Below are 17,187 nucleotides of genomic sequence, written 5' to 3'. Positions count from 1 at the left end.
ACATCCATCGAGTCAGTGATGCCATCCAGCCATCTTATCCTCTGTTGTCCCCTTCTCCTCCTGCCCCCAATCCCTCCCAGCATCAGAGTCTTTTCCACTGAGTCAACTCTTCGCATGAGGTGGCCAAAGTACTGGAGTTTCAGCTTTAGCTTCATTCCTTCCAAAGAAATCTCAGGGCTGATGTCCTTCAGAATGGACTAGTTGGATCTCCTTGCAGTCCAAGGGACTCTCAAGAGTCTTCTCCAACACCACAGTTCAAAAGCATCAATTCTTCGGTGCTCAGCCTTCTTCACAGTCCAACTCTCACATCCATACATGACCACAGGAAAAACCATAGCCTTGACTAGACGGACCTTTGTTGGCTCAATATGCCAACAAATTTGGAAAACTCAGCAGTAACCATAGGACTGGAAAAGGTCAGTTTTCATTCCAATCCCAATGAAAGGCAATGCCAAAGAATGCTCACACTACCTCACAATTGCAGTCATCTCACATGAGAGCAAGGTCATGCTCAAAATCCTCCAAACTAGACTTCAACAGTACATGAACTGAGAACTTCCAGATATTTATGCTGGATTTAGAAAAGGCAGAGGAACCACAGATTAAATTGCCAATGTCTGTTGGATCACAGAAAAAGCAAGGGAATTCCAGGTAAACATCTACTTCTGCTTCATTGACTACATTAAAGCCTTTGACTGTGTGGATCACAACAAATTGTGGAAAATTCTTCAGGAGATGGGAATACCAGACCGTATTGCCTGAGAAACCTGTATGAAGGTCAAGAAGCAACAGTTAAAACCAGACATGGAACAATGAACTGGTTCAATATTGGGAAAGGAGTACATCAAGACTGTGTATTGTCACCCTGCTTATTTAATTGATATACAAAGTACATCATGTGAAATGCCAGCATGGATGAACCACAAACTGAAATTAAGATTGCTGGGAGAAATATCAATAACCTCAGATATGCAGATGGCACTACCCTAATGGCAGAAAGCAAAGAGCCTCTTGATGAAAGGAAAGAGGAGAGTGAAAAAGCTGACTTACAACTCAACATTCAAAAAAACAAAGATCATGGCATCTAGTCCCATCACTTCATGGCAAATGGATGGGGAAACAATGGAAACAGTGACAGACTTTATTTTCTTAGGCTCCAAAACCCCCGCAGATGGTGACGGCAGCTATGAAATTAAGACACTTCCTCCTTGGAAGAAAAGCTGTGACAAACCTAGACAGCATATTGAAAAACAGAGACATTACTTTGTCAACAAAGGTGTGTCTAGTCAAAACTATGTTTTTTTCAGTAGTCATGTATGGATGTGAGAGGTGGACCATGAAGAATGCTGAGCACCAAAGAATTGATGCTTTTGAACTGTGGTGTTGGAGAAGACTCTTAAGAGTCCCTTGGACTGCAAGGAAATCAAACCAATCAATCCTAAAGGAAATCAATCCTGAATAATTCATTGGAAGGACTGATGCTGAAGCTGATGCTCCAATACTTTGGTCACCTGATGTGAAGAGACAACTCATTGGAAAAGTGCCTGATGCTGGGAACGATAGAAGGCAGGAGGAGAAGGGGGCCACAGTGGATGAGATGATTTGGATGGCATCACTGACTCAATGGATGTAACTTTGAGCAAGCTCTGAGAGATTGGGAAGCAGAGGGAAACCTAGTGTGTTGCAGTCCATGGGGTTGCAAAGAGTCAACACGACTAAGTGACTGAACAACAAGAATGTAAATTTGGGCTTATTAGAGGAATTTTGTCGATTCGTGAACAGGGCTTAGTTCCACATTTCTTATTCTCATGTTTCAAATTTATAGTTGCTTTTGAGCCTATTATGGTGGGCAAAAAAATGTTCTGAATTTAATAAAATTATCAGCTCCTTTATTAACTTTTTGGTGCCCAGTACTTTGGACATCCAATGTCCTCCTGACATATGGGGAAGCAGTAGCAGAGAGATCAGTTTCTCTGGTAGCAGAGAAATCAGGCTAGACCCTTTCTTTCCTGACCGCAAAGTGAAGTGCACAGATCCTTTGAAGAAGGTGGCTTCTAATGTAAGGTCTGTTATAAAATCATGGAGAAGTGAAGGAGGGTGGGAAAAGGGGTGTGGGGATAGGTGAGTGAGGACAAAGAGGCTCAGGAGTAAGAAGATAGCAGCTATGAGAGATGACCTCACTTCCTATCCTAAGACCATGTTCTCCAGTGGGCACAGCAGATGCTTAATGGTCAGAGAACTTGCATATAATTGGCTCTGATGTTTTCTTAGGCAATACACTCAGCTCTTCTGGCCAGTTTCCTCATTTAAAAAAAATGGAGATTAACAATGAAGTCCAGCAAGTCTTTGTTCCATGGAAGAGAGAAAGAGAAATTTAAAGAAAGGAAGAGTTCATTACACAATGAAATACAAGAAAATTGGAACCATTTCCTTGCCAGGTACCCTTCCTCACATATTCCAGAGGAAAGTGTGTGGCTGGGAACAATGACACCAACTGAATGCACTTTTTCATTCTTTGGCTTTGGCCTATACACTTGTAGGTTCCCAGTTCATAATACAGGACCAAGTGATAAATATCTTTTGCTTAGGATAGGACAGCATAATTTCCAGAATCAATGCAAACTTGTCTCCTTCAGAAAGAAATGAGCGCAAGAGAGAGGTAGCAACCCACAGATCCATTTTGCCTCATCAGCCTGTGACCAGAAGAGCATCCCTGGAAAGAATACTACTCTATGGGAGCAAGTCCTGAACCTTTTGCTCACCTGGGTGAATAATTCCTACAGTAGCCTAGTAAAATGTCTTTGGATCTGAACAGTTCTTGATACCATTTCTGCCTCTTGAAGGGTGAAATTTGCTTCATTTTCTTCCATTTGAAAGTAACAGAATAGGCCTCATGGAATAATATAACCCTTTGAAGAGAGTTTTAGCAAAATAAGTAAAGCTGAAGACATGTTCTAAAACCAATTATTCTATTAAATATATCTCTAAAGCAAATGATTCCTTTAAACTTCATGACACAAATAGAAACTTATTATATTTGTAGGGTACTCTGAGTTCACTGCTTTCAGAAGATGTCTAGGTGTTACCCATCAGGCCATCCTGAGTGCTGAGGAGATTTTACATTACACGTTAGTAACTCATTTGCACAAATTTTATAAAACCTAGAAAAACTTAGATATGCATGTTGGGAAACATACATATGAATATTTATAGAGGCATTGTTTATAAAAGCAAAAAAATTTGGAATACAACCTAATAATCAATAAAAGAATGGGTACATGAAGTGTGATATAATCACGTAATGGAATACTATACAGGAGTGGAAAGGAATGAACTAGAACTAATGTATCATTATCAATGAGACAATGTTGTTCAAAACAGCAAGTTGCAAAAAGTATACATATAGTGTGATGCTGTTTATATAAAAATTTAAAAGTCAAACAATTGTTTATATTGCACAGGGATACTTACATAAGTATGAAAATATATGGAAATGCATGAGATGTTAAATTCCAAGTTCTAGAAAGTACTTATCTCAGGAGAGCTAAGATATTGGGGAGAACACAAGGGGGAATGTTGATGTCACCAGTATTTTACGTCTTAAGCTGCCTGGTAGATACACAAGTATATGTTGATTATGCTTTGTACTTTGTTATATTTTAATATTCTATAAGAAATTTCAAAACTTAAACATTAAACTATGATGGGATTGCCCTGTTGATCCAGTGGCTAAGATGCCACGCTCCCACACTCCCAATGCAGGGAGGTGTTCTGATTAACATGCAGAATGTTGACTCCTCTATAGTGTAGAGATTGGGTTTGTGGAGAGTAAAGAAGAAAGAACAGGAGAAATTTGCTGCAGTTCAAACTGTAGAGCACTTTTGCTTGAAATGCCACTTACTCTTGCTTCCAGTATTTTTTGCTTGGTCTCTCCCTGCATCTTTCTGGCCATGCCTTTTCATCCTCATCTCTAATTCCTCTTCCTCCTCTGCCTACTAAATGTTGCTGTTTCCCTGGGTGTTTCTTTTTTACCCTCTTTTCTTTTCAATTTTTAGGTATATGTTTTAGTGATCTCATTTATATCCCAACTTCAATTACCACTTTTATGATCATGATTCCCAAATTTATTTCTCCAATCCAATCTTTTTATCCCAACTCCAAACTGTCTATTGGATATTTCTTCTTGACTGTCTCATAATTTAAACAAAATCCAGCATGTCCAAAATGGAGTTGTTCTTTTTTCTAAATGTGCATTTTCCTTTTGCCTTTGGGATCTTGATTAACCACATTGTTATCTACCACATGTCTGATTCAGAAAACTGCGTATTTTATTAGACAGACCTGCCTCTGACAAATTTCCTCTTTAATTTGGCAGGAATTAAGAGTAAGGTTTTGGTGCTGTGTTATGACATATAGGCACCCAGGCATGCCCAGTTTCTTCCTTGCTAGTCACTTTTTTCCCTTCTATTGAGAAGATTTCAATGAGCTTGCCACCAGCAGATAAGATACCAGCTTTAGAACTGACTTTAGATCTTTTCTTGATCTCACTTTTATTGACTTTTCCATCATCTGCTGCCTCTGTTTTTCTCTCCTATCCTCTGAGCTACAGCTGTACTAACTCACTTGAAATCCCTGAATGTGCCATGTTGTTTTAGAGCCCTGGGCCTTGGTACTTGCTATTCCTTCTGCTTGAGATATCTCTCCTTACTGTGCCTGTCTAGTGAACTCATGAAGTTTTGGTAACTAGCCTATTTTTGTGCTTGTCTGTCTGTGCCCTAGTTACTAGTTTAAATGCCTGCTTATCCCCAGTGGTCTCTGAGCCTTTGAGGCACAGAAAGTGCCTATCCAGTTTTTGTATTCTCATGGCCTGGCACATGGTAGATGCTCTATAATTAGGGTTGTCTCACCCAGCAAGCTTCCCCTTTTTATTTTTGCCTGTGTTGGGATTGTTTGAGGTTAATTGCAAATTACTGAAACAAATATTCCAAAAAATACAACAACAACAACAACAAACCCCAAACTGTAAATTCGTAGAACAGATATTCTGTGTCTTCTGTGGTATTGGTATTTTCTATTTTGCTAAGAGCAACTCTGGAAGAAAGTATTTATGTAGAGAACATTTAAATAAAAGTTCCAGGATTCTCAGTCCTGCTCCTTGAAACTTCCATGAACTATATGTCTTCATTATCTCTTTTAATTTTTTTTAAGTTCCTTTAAGTTTTCACCATATTGCCTTCTGCCCATCTCCCAATCTTGTTTAAGTTTCCTTGGTCTACAGACAAGATAATAGTTAAAAAAACAAGCTAGCAGAAAACTTGTCCTCAACACTGCTGCTTATTCTTCAAACTCTTTCCCCATTCCTATTCTCCTTTTCATCTTCTTTAAAAAATAGAGCTGTTTATGTTTGGTGCATTGTTGTTCCATCGATCAGTCATGTCCGACTCTTTACAACCCCATGGATTGCAGCACGCCAGGCTTCCCTGTTCTTCACTACTTCCCAGAGTTTGCTCAAACTCATGTCCATTGAGTTGATGATTTTTCCCAGAGTTTGCTCAAACTCATGTCCATTGAGTTGATGATGCCATTCAACTATCTCATCCTCTCTTGGGCCTTCAACTCCTACCCTCAATCTTTCCCAGCATCAAGGCCTTTTCCAGTGAGTCAGCTCTTTGCATCAGGTGGCCAAAGTTTTAGCAGCAATCTTTCCAATGAATATTCAACGTTAATTTCTTTAGGAGTGACTGGTTTGATTTCCTTGTTGTCCAAGGGACTCTCAAGAGTCTTCTCCAGGACAACAGTTTGAAAGCATAAGTTCTTCTGCACTCAGATTTCTTTATGGTCTGACTCTCACATCTGTTAGTGGTTACCGGAAAACCCATAGCTTTGACTATACGAACCTTTGTCAGCAAAGTAATGTCTCTGCTTTTTAATGCACTGTCTAGGTTGGTCATAGCTTTTCTTTCAAGGAGCAAGTGTCTTAATTTCATGGCTGCAGTCACTGTCTGCAGTGATTTTGGAGCCCCAAAAAATAAAGTCTGTCACTGTTTCCATTGTTTTCCCCATCCATTTGCCATGAAGTGATGGGACCAGATGCCATGATCTTTGTTTTTTGAATGTTGAGTTTTAAGCCAGCTTCTTCACTCTCTTCTTTCACTTTCATCAAGAGGCTCTTTAGTTCTTCTTTGCTTTCTGCCATTAGAGTAGTATCATCTGCATATCTGAGGTTATTGATATTTCTCCTGGCAATCTTAATTCCAGTTTGCAATTCATCCACGCTGGCATTTCACATGATGTACTCTGTATATCAGTTAAATAAGCAAGGTGACAATACACAGTCTTGATGTACTCCTTTCCCAATATTGAACCAGTTCATTGTTCCATGTCTGGTTTTAATTGTTGCTTTTTGACCTTCATACAGGTTTCTGAGGCAATACGGTCTGGTATTCCCATCTCTTGAAGAATTTCCCACAATTTGTTGTGATCCACACAGTCAAAGGCTTTAATGTAGTCAATGAAGTAGAAGAAGATGTTTATCTGGAATTCCCTTGCTTTTTCTGTGATCCAACAGACGTTGGCAATTTAATCTGTGGTTCCTCTGCCTTTTCTAAATCCAGCTTGAACATCTGGAAGTTCTTGGTTCACATACTGTTGAAGCCTAGCTTGTATTTTGAGCATGACCTTGTTAGCATGTGAAATGACTGTAATCGTGCAGTAGTTTGAACATTCTTTGGCCTTGCCTTTCTTTGGAATTGGAATGAAAATTCACCTTTTCCAGTCCTGTGGCTACTGCTGAGTTTTCCAAATTTGTTGGCATATTGAGTGTAGCACTTTCACAGCATCATCTTTTAGAACTTGAATTACTTTAGCTGGAATCCCATCCCCTCCACTAACTTTGTTTGTAGTAATGCTTCCTAAGGACCACTTGATTTCACACTTCAGGATGTCTGGCTATAGGTGAGTGACCACACCATCGTGGTTATCTGGGTCATTAAGACCTTTTTTGTTCAGTTCTTCTGTGTACTCTTGCCTCTTCTTTTTAATATCTTCTGCTTCTGTTAGGTCATATCATTTCTGTCCTTTATTGTGCCCATCTTTGCATGAAATGTTCCCTTGGTATCTCTAATTTTCTTGAAGAGATCTCTAGTCTTTCCTATTCTATTGTTTTCCTCGATTTCTTTGCATTGATCACTTAGGAAGGCTTTCTTATCTCTCCTTGCTATTCTTTGGAACTCTGCATTCAGATGGGTATATCTTTCCTTTTCTCCTTTGCCTTTCATTTATTTTCTTTTCTCAGCTATTTGTAAGTCCTCCTCAGACAACCATTTTGCCTTTTTGCATTTCTTTTTCTTGGGGATGGTTTTGATCACCGGCTCCTGTACAATGTTACAAACCTCTGTCCATAGTTTTTCAGAGACTCTATCAGATCTAATCCCTTGAATCTATTTGTCACTTCCACTGTATAATCATAAGGGATTTGATTTAGGTCATGCCTGAATGGCCTAGTGATTTTCCCTACTTTCTTCAAGTCTGAATTTTATTGAAATCAGTATGGTGTTCATGATCTGAGCCGCAGTCAGTTCCCAGTCTTGTTTTTGCTAACTGTATAGAGCTTCTCAGTCTTTGGCTGTAATGAATATAATTCATCTGATTTCAGTATCGACCATCTGGTGATGCCCCTGTGTAGAGTCATCTCTTGTGTTTTTGGAAGAGAGTGTTTGTTATGACCAATGCATTCTCTTGGCAAGAAATTTTGGTGCATTAATTTACTGATATTCTACTCACTCAGCCCACTGAAATCTGACTTTAGTTACTACCACTAACAAAAAGCTTTCTTTCCAAGCTATCTAGGAGCTTCCAGCTTGCCATTTCAACTGTGTCTGTTTAGCCATGATGACCCTTTTTCTGTCTCTTTAGGTTTTGGCTGTTGTATTGTTGATATCATCTTTCTTAAAATATTTTTGTACTCTTAGTTTCTGTATCATGGCACTTTCGTAATGTGTTGTCTTTCTTCGACTATTACACTTCATAGGACAAGTGGGAAAGTGTCTTATATTTGAGGTGACCATATGTTTGGACATATCTGGTAATTTTATCTATTTACATTCACTTGACAAATATTTATTGAGTGACAGCAAAGTGCTAGCACTGGATATGTAGTGGAGAGCAAAACAGATATAGATATAGTCTTTCTGAAGTTCAGAGTTTCAACTTTGTATTTTTTATCTCTTGCTACTGTATAACAAATTGCCTCAAATTTCGTGGCTTAAAACAATACACTTGTTATCTTATAGTTTTGATGGATGAGGCATTTGGGCATGGCTTAGCTCTGCTCTCCGCTTCAGATCTCTCATAAGGCTGCAGTCATGATGTTGGCCAGGGATGGAGTCTCATCTGAAGTCACGACTGGGGAGAAAATGCTTCCAAGCTTGTGTTGATGTTGGCGAGATTTATTTCCTTGGAGACTGGTGGACTCAGGGTCTCATTTCCTTACTGGTTGTTGACCAGAGGCCACCATTTGTTCCTTGCCATGTGGGCCTCTTTATATAGCAGCTTGTTTGATTAGAACCAGTAAGGAAGAGAATCAGTAGAGTTGGCTAGCAAGATGGAAGTTATAACCTCATCTAATGTATTCATGGAAGTGGCAGCCTGGGTTTTTTTTTATATTGAAGTATAGTTGATGTACAATAGTATATAAATTACAGCTGTACCATGTAATGATTCACAATTTTTAAAGGTTTTACTCCATTTGTAGTAACTATAAAATGTTGGGTGTATTCTCTGTGTTGTACAGTCTGGTATCCCATTATTTTATTTGAATTCTAATGGTTAGAGTCAAATTAAAGATCCAACTCATGTTCAAATGGAAGAGATTACACAGAACAGAGCTATCCAGAAACAGAGATTCACTGTGGCCATCTTAGAGTCTGCCTGTCACAAATGTCTTAATGTTTTTTTCTTAGACATTCCAGCCACCTCAACTTCTAGTGCTCTCACACTGAACTCATACTCTCCCTTTCCTAAACCTACATCTCATCCTATATTCCCTGACTTGGTCAGCAACCTCATATCCATCCAGTTGTCTAGTCTAGAAACCCAGACATCATTTTTAATACCTCCTCCCTGATAGCTCAGTTGGGAAAGAATTCACCTGCAATGCAGGAGACCCTGATTCAATTCCTGGGTCAGGAAGATCTGCTGGAGAAGGGATAGTCTACCCACTCCAGTATGCTTGGGCTTCCCTTCTGGCTCAGCTAGTAAAGAATCCGCCTGCAATGCAGGAGACCCGGGTTCAATCCCTGGGTTGGGAAGATCCCCTGGAGAAGGGAAAGGCTACCCACTCCAGTATTCCGGCCTGGAGAATCCCATGGACTGCACGGTACATGGGGTCACAATGAGTTGGACACAACTGAGCAACTTTCACTTCACTCACCTGAGATACAATGGATCAGTAGGCTCTGTGAGTCTTTCATATCATTCTCTACTTAACATCCATATTGCTGTAGCTTTAGCTCAGCCATGGATCTTTATACTGATTTTCTAACCTTTGGTCCGCCTTTTGGTCACCAGAGTTACCATTTACAGCCTGGCCTCCAGTTACTTTTCCAGGCTTCTTGCCCACAGCTCTTTGCACTTGTGCCCTAGGCATAGATCACTTGCTTCCAGAACCTACCATTGCATGTTTGTGCTTCTACACTTGGGCCTACAGTTACTTCTTGGATTCCCTTCTCCCTACTTCTTCCTCTAGAAACCTCTTATACACATCCAAATCTAACTGAAAAATCATCCGTTCCATAAAACTTTTCTCAGTTTTCCCTCTGCCTGCTAACTCCCTCATTCAGAATTAACCTCTGTGCTCTCTCAGCCCTTTTTCACTTGTACCACTGTTATAAGATTGCTTTCTGTAATGAAAAAAAGTGGTTTGTGTGGTTTGCTTTCTGCAATTTTTATTTGGTTGCTAAGGTACTTCTCTTTTAAAATGCAGAAGGGTAGGCTCTAGATCTTATTCTACTCTGGATACAAAGTACGCATCTCTGAAGTGGTGATTCACAGTCTTGGCTGCTTTTGGGATTACTTGGGGAGCTCTGAACATCACTGATCCCTGGACCCACCCCTCGAGGTGACAATATAATTGGTCTGAGGTGCATTCTGGGGTATTAATATTTTTAAAAGCTCTGTGACTCTAACATGTAGGTAACACTGAAAGTCTCTGCTTCTAGTTGAAGAAACCAAGTCTCTGGGAGAATGAAAGGATAAGAAAATGTTAAACATTTAATGAACAGAAAAACTTTAAAACTAGAGTTAAAGTTGAGTTTTAAAAAATAACACACACACCATTCAAATAATACATGACATAGCTAAGTAATCAGTTCAGTTCAGTTGCTCAATCGTGTCTGACTCTTTGCAACGCCATGAACTGCAGCACGCCAGGTCTCCCTGTCCATCACCAGTTCCCAGAGTTTACCCAAACTCATGTCCGTTGAGTTGGTGATGCCATCCAACCATCTCATCCTCTGTCGTCCCCTTCTCCTTCTGCCCTCAATCTTTCCTAGCATCAGGGTCTTTTCCAGTGAGTCGGCTCTTTACATCATGTGGCCAAAGTATTGGAGCTTCAGATTCAGCATCAGTCCTTCCAATGAATATTCAGGACTGATCTCCTTTAGGATGGACTGGTTGAATCTCCTTGTAGTCCAAGGGACTCTCAAGAGTCTTCTCCAACACCACACTTCAAAAGCATCAATTCTTTGGCCCTCAGCCTTCTTTATAGTCCAACTCTCACATCCATACATAACCACTGGAAAAACTATAGCCTTTACTAGACAGACCTTTGTTGACAAAGTATTGTCTCTGCTTTTTAATATGCTGTCTAGGTTGGTCATAACTTTCCTCCCAAGGAGCAAACATCTTTTAATTTCATGGCTGCAGTTACCATCTGCAGTGATTTTGGAGCCCAGAAAAATAAAGTCTGTCACTGTTTCCACTGTTTCCCCATCTATTTGCCATGAAGTGATGAGACAGGATGCCATGACCTTAGTTTTCTGAATGTTGAGCTTTAAGCCAACTTTTTCACTCTCCACTTGCACTTTCATCAAGAGGCTCTTTAGTTCTTCTTCACTTTCTGCCATAAGAGTGGCATCATCTGCATATCTGAGGTTATTGATCTTTCTCCCAGCAATCTTGATTCCAGCTTGTGCTTCTTCTAGCCCAGCGTTTCTCATGATGTACTCTGCATGTAAGTTAAATAAGCAGGGTGACAATATACAGCCTTGATGTACTCCTTTTCCTATTTAGAACCAGTCTGTTGCTCCATGTACAGTTCTAACTTTGCTTCCTGACCTGCACACAGGTTTCTCCAGAGGCAGGTCAGGTGGTCTGGTATTCCCATCTCTTTCAGAATTTTCCACAGTTTATTGTGATCCACACAGTCAAAGGCTTTGGCATAGTCAATAAAGCAGAGATAGATGTTTTTCTGGAACTCTCTTGCTTTTTCAATGATCCAGCAGATGTTGGCAATTTGATCTCTGGTTCCTCTGCCTTTTCTAAAACCAGCTTGAACATCTGGAAGTTCACGATTCACATATTGCTGAAGCCTGGCTTGGAGAATTTTGAGCATTACTTTACTAGCATATGAGATGAGTGCAATTGTGGGGTAGTTTGAGCATTCTTTGGCATTGCCTTTCTTAAGGATTGGAATGAAAACTGATTTTTTCCAGTCCTGTGGCCACTGCTACTAAGTAACCAAGATGATCTCTAAATAGATCATCAGTGAACTGGGGGAATATGTATTTTTGTGGGAGAAGTTAGAAATATAAAAGAGAATAAAATTATAGTCGCTGAAAATCCAACACTTTTTGTGCATATGAAGTAAGTGATACAATGAAATAAATAGTCACCTGGAATTATTAGCATTTTCCTTTTTGTTTAGCCCTAAAAAAGTGTGTGTGTGCGTGTGAAATACATAAATTATTTACCAGTAACTCTTATTTTCTCCTTTATTTTCCAGGAATATTTTGAAAACAATTGCCTTAGGTCAGATGTTATCCTTGTGTATATGTGGGACAGCCATCACCAGCCAGTATTTGGCAGAAAGATATAAAGTGAATACCCCCATGCTTCAGAGCTTTATCAACTATTGTTTGCTGTTTCTAATTTATACAGTGATGCTGGCATTTCAATCAGGTATGTCAAATTACCTTTTTAACAAATTATCTTCATAAAAATGTTTGGCTCTATACATTCAAAAAATAAAACATGAGCCCAAACCAAAACCAAGAACAGGAAACTACTGCTTTTTTTATAAAAGTCACTAGAAAGGTATGACACCCCCGAATTCTATGAAGTTAGTACTAGAGATTTATGTATAGCTCTCTGAAATTGTTTATTAAAATGAGTAGCATCAACCTGTAACATAGGATTTGTCAAAAAAAAAAAAATGTAAATGCCATTATAAGTTACACCTTTCCCCCCCACTGTGGTTGATAAGTTTAAAAGACAGTATTAAAAACACTTAAAAAGTTAAGAACCTCACTTTCCAAAATACATATTTCCAGCTAAGTGGAGAATGCTAAGTAGAGCACCACTGCCTGTAAATGTGAGAGAAACAAAACAAGGAATTAACATCTTATCACGAGATTGATTTCAAGAGTGTAAAGACAATGGGTAACCCAGACTGGGAGGGTGGAATACTACCATTTTAATCACATTTAAAGCATGTGATAAAATTACAAGTGTGGTGGTTTTAATATGAGCATTAATACATCAACGGTATTCCTATATGTCAGGATAAAGAACTTACTTTTGAAAGAAAGTGGAAGCCAATTGTGAGAAGGGGAAAATATCCTAAGGGGAAAGCACCAAATTTGGCAAGAGCTGTAGAAGCTGGAAATAGAACTGGTGTGTCGTGGTTAATAGCCCCAGAATTTGCTCCTCTCTGTAAGAACTGGCCTTTAGGAAGTCAGTATGATTTGTAAATGTATCAGTGAAGTCCCTCTAAGGGATGGTTATTATTGTGTTTAGTTGCTAAGTGTTGTCTGACTTTGCGACCCCATGGACTTTAGCCCACCGGGCTCCTCTGTCCATGGGATTTCTCAGGCAAGAATACTGGAGTGGTTTGCCATTTCCTTCTCCAGGGGTTCTTCCTGACCCAGAGATTGAACCCCTGTCTCCTCCATTGCTAGCAGATTCTTTACCACTAAAAAAATGATACATAAATAAGTCATTGAAATCCCGCAAGGGATGGTTATTATTAATAGATGCCTTCCATGCTATCTCATGTTAGGAAGACTGTGTTTTCAGGATATTCCTGCTAGTTGGGATTTAATGATAATTATTGAGGATGGTGATTGTAGCCATGAAATTAAAAGACACTTGTTCCTTGGAAGAAAAACTATGACCAACCTAGACAGCATATTAAAAAGCAGAGACATTACTTTGCTGACAAAGGTTCGTATAGTCAAAGCTATGGTTTTTCCAGTAGTCGTGTATGGATGTGAGAGTTGGACCATATAGAAAGCTGAGCACTGAAGAATTGATGCTTTTGAACTGTGGTGTTGGAGAAGACTCTTGAGAGTCCCTTGGACTGCAAGGAGATCCAACCAGTCAATCCTAAAGGAAATCAACCCTGAATAATTCATTGGAAGGACTGATGCTGAAGCTGAAGCTCCAGTACTTTGGTGACATGATGCAAAGAGCTGACTAACTGGAAAAGACTCTGATGCTGGGAAAGATTGCGGGTAGGAGGAGAAGCGGGGAACAGAGGATGAGATAGTTGGATGGCATCATGGACTCAATGGATATGAGTTTGAGCAAACTCTGGGAGATAGTGAAGGACAGGGAAGGCTGGCGTACTGCAGTCCATGGGGTTGTGAAGAGTCAGACACAACTGAGTGACAACAATAACAGAATTTGACTATGATTCTCTCTACCTTTGTTTCTTTGCAGGTTATCTTACCCATAAAGTCTTCTTGTATATCTGCCAACTCTATATCTCCTTGTGATGGTAGATTCTCCAAAGAATGGATTCATAGTTAACTTGAATAAATAGAATTTAGATGCCACTAAGTTGTTTTTCCAAACTTACCACTGGCTTAATTTCCTGTTGAAAGCAGATCTTTCCCTAAAGAATGACCACAAACAGAGTTTTGGTCTGTTTGATAAATTTATTAGAACACATTTCATTTCCTAGGATGATCTGGATGTTATATTTCTGTTGCAGTAGGAAAGAAAAAGGAATTCAAATTTAACCACTCTTACTTCCTTTATCTTTGATGTTTTCATTGAGCACTTGGTCTATGATGACACCTTAGCTTGGGCCTCATACTAGAAAAAAATCTGACTGACTGCTGAGCTGTTGCAGGAGTTTGAGTTATGAGAAATGGACATTAGGAGGGACCATGTTCAATGTACATAGTGGTAAAGTATGTGCTTGTAATGCAGGAGACCTGGGTTCGGTCCCTGGGTCGGGAAGATCCCCTGGAGGAGGGCATGGCAATCCACTCCAGTATTTTTGTCTGGAGAATCCCCATGGACAGAGAAGCCTGGTGGGCTACAGTCTGTAGGGTCGCACAGAGTCAGACACAACTGAGCGACCAAGCACAGCCCAGCACAAACACTAGCTTTCACTATCTCTAGATTAACATGCATGGAATAATTTTCAAGTAACGTGTCCTAATCTAGATTTCTTTTAACCAGGTAGTGATAATCTTTTATGCATCTTGAAAAAGAAATGGTGGAAGTACATCCTGCTTGGACTAGCAGATGTAGAAGCTAATTACCTGATTGTCAGAGCATACCAGTACACAACTCTAACCAGTGTCCAGGTAAGAAGGAGTCCTCTGACCAGTTTGGATTTTATAACTTTAAGAGAGGAATCTGAACTCATATGTGCTCAGCTAATTTGCCTAAGAACCTGTTCACTCAGAAAAAAACTAAAAACAGTGGATGCTATCTGTTTTCCAGTGGAGCATGTGTGCTAATGAGAAAGGCTTCCTGAAATTAGTGAAAACATGTAGAAGTTAATCTGTTCCCAAAATGCTAATGCTATAGATGAATAGAACAGTTGCTACCAAGTAAACATAAATACTTAGTTGGCAATCGATGCTGTGATATTGGCAAGAGTTCTATTTTGTGTGTTGCTTAAAAATGGCATATAAAGTGAATATACTATTGTGTCCCAGAAAAGTTGGAGTCTTACAAGTAAAGTGGATATCTAAGACAACAAATAGGTTGTTGTCTTTTTGTTGTCTGTTGTCTAAGAGGGCATTAGACATTTTGGGTAAAGGTGGTAGCCAAAAGTAAAACTTTTATCTATTCCTTTTCTAGGTTATTCTCATTAGATTGAAAGAAAAAAGTTCCTACATTGCAGTACTTTTCAACATGGTGGAGTTGAGGACGACTGATTAAGTTGTCTTAACATTAGGGAGATCCCTGGTGGCCTTAGTGGTTAGGATTCTGGGCTTTCACTGCTGTGGCTGAGTTTGATCCCTGATCGGGGAACCAAGATCCAGCAAGCTATGTGACACACCCTAAAAAAAGAAAAGAGTTGTCTTAACGTTAGCAAACTGTGGGATGTATCATAACACTGACTCCTTATCGCTAACAATAAAATGTGTTGTAAATGGAGATGAGAGTAAAATAGATTCCCATGTCAGGTTTAGACTTCACAGTTTACTGAATTTATGACTTAAAAAAAAATGGTTGCGGCATGTGGTATCTACTTTCTTTATCAGGGATCAAACCTGAGCTCCCTGCATTGTAATCGCAGAGTCTTAGCCAGTGGACCACCAGGGAGGTCCCTGAATTTATGACTTTGGATGCATCTTTTTTTTTGGCTGTGCTGTATAACTTATAGAATCTTAGTTCCCAACCAAGGAGAGACTGGACCTGTGCTCTCAGCAGTGAAAGCACAGAGTCTCTACCACTGGACCGCCAGAGAATTCCTGTTGCTTCACTTTTTCCTATAAAACAGAGATGGTCTTTTCTCCAAATTTAAGGAACATGAAAAATTGAAGATTTAAAGAGAAAGATGAATGATTAATGAAACTCAGTATTTTTCTGATGTGAATATGCATTAAATGCTATTATTACCAGAATGCTTTTTAATACTGTGCTAAGCATTGTCCTCTGGGCTTCCCAGGTGGCTCAGTGGTAAAAAGAATCTGCCTGTCAAGCAGAAGACGCGGGTTTCATCCCTGGGTCGGGAAGATCCCCTGTAGAAGGAAATGACAACCCACTCCAGTATTCTCGCCTGGAAAATCCCATGGACAGAGGAGCCTGGTGGGAAAGATAGGAAATCTTTTGTAAGACAGACATCATAAGAGGCACATGAAAAACTCAGAATTTCATAGAAATTAAAACCAGGAGTTACCTAGAAGATTCATTCATCACAAATAGTATTAAGTGTACTTTTAGCAATGAATAATAAGAGTGTAAGTATATAGAAAATGTACTCTATATAAAAGAGCCGACTCATTGGAAAAGACCCTGATGCTGGGAAAGATTGAGTGCAGGAGGAGAAGGGGGTGACAGAGGATGAGATGGTTGCATGGCATCACCGACTCAATGAACATGAGTTTGAGCAAACTCTGGGAAATAGCGAAGAACAGGAAAGCCTGGCATGCTGCGTTCCATGGAGTTGCAGAGTCAGACACAATTTAGTGAGTAAACAACAACAAATACAGAAAATGGCATTTTTCTAGTCACATCTACCTGTGATCTCACACACAATTTAATTGCTTGATTATAATTTCCAGAAATTTTGATCTGTGACAGATGATGATTAGAAGTTTTGAATTGGTACAGGTCTAAACAGAGCTAAGCAAAATACTTACACTGAGGTTTTATGACTAAAGTTCACGCCTTAAACTAATCTCAAACAATTTCTTTCATCCTAGCCTCTTAGAAAAAACTAAGCATTTGGTTGTCAAAAATTAAGTACTTATGGTCCTAGGAAGCCATATTATAACAAGTGCATCTAACAACTAAACCTCCTTCCAGCAGTGAAGAGTGCCTGCCATTGGAATTCTTCAATCAGATTATCTCCTTGAGTAAACCTCTAGTCTGGTTAATCTGAAAGGGTGGAAGTTTGCTTGTTTGTTTCTTTATAGACACACAACATGCAGGATCTTAGTTTACCAACCAGGTATGGAACCAGTGCCCCTGCAGTGGAAGCACAGAGTCCTAACCACTGGA

At 39.5% G+C, this 17,187-nt stretch overlaps 1 protein-coding gene across 1 annotated transcript in view; it reads left to right on the top strand.

Moving 5' to 3' along the window:
* Window positions 1–17,187, top strand: part of SLC35F2 (solute carrier family 35 member F2) — a 120,934-nt gene that overhangs the window by 94,461 nt on the left and 9,286 nt on the right. The window contains exons 3-4 of the mRNA XM_002692963.7: window positions 12,002–12,177; window positions 14,689–14,816. Coding sequence (XP_002693009.4) covers window positions 12,002–12,177; window positions 14,689–14,816 — 304 coding nt within the window. The remainder of the gene's footprint in view (window positions 1–12,001; window positions 12,178–14,688; window positions 14,817–17,187) is intronic.

This window comes from Bos taurus, chromosome 15 (assembly GCF_002263795.3).
Source record: "Bos taurus isolate L1 Dominette 01449 registration number 42190680 breed Hereford chromosome 15, ARS-UCD2.0, whole genome shotgun sequence".
Lineage (NCBI taxonomy): Eukaryota > Metazoa > Chordata > Mammalia > Artiodactyla > Bovidae > Bos > Bos taurus.
Note: the sequence above shows the minus strand (reverse complement) of the source record. Positions and strands in the feature narration are given on the sequence as shown.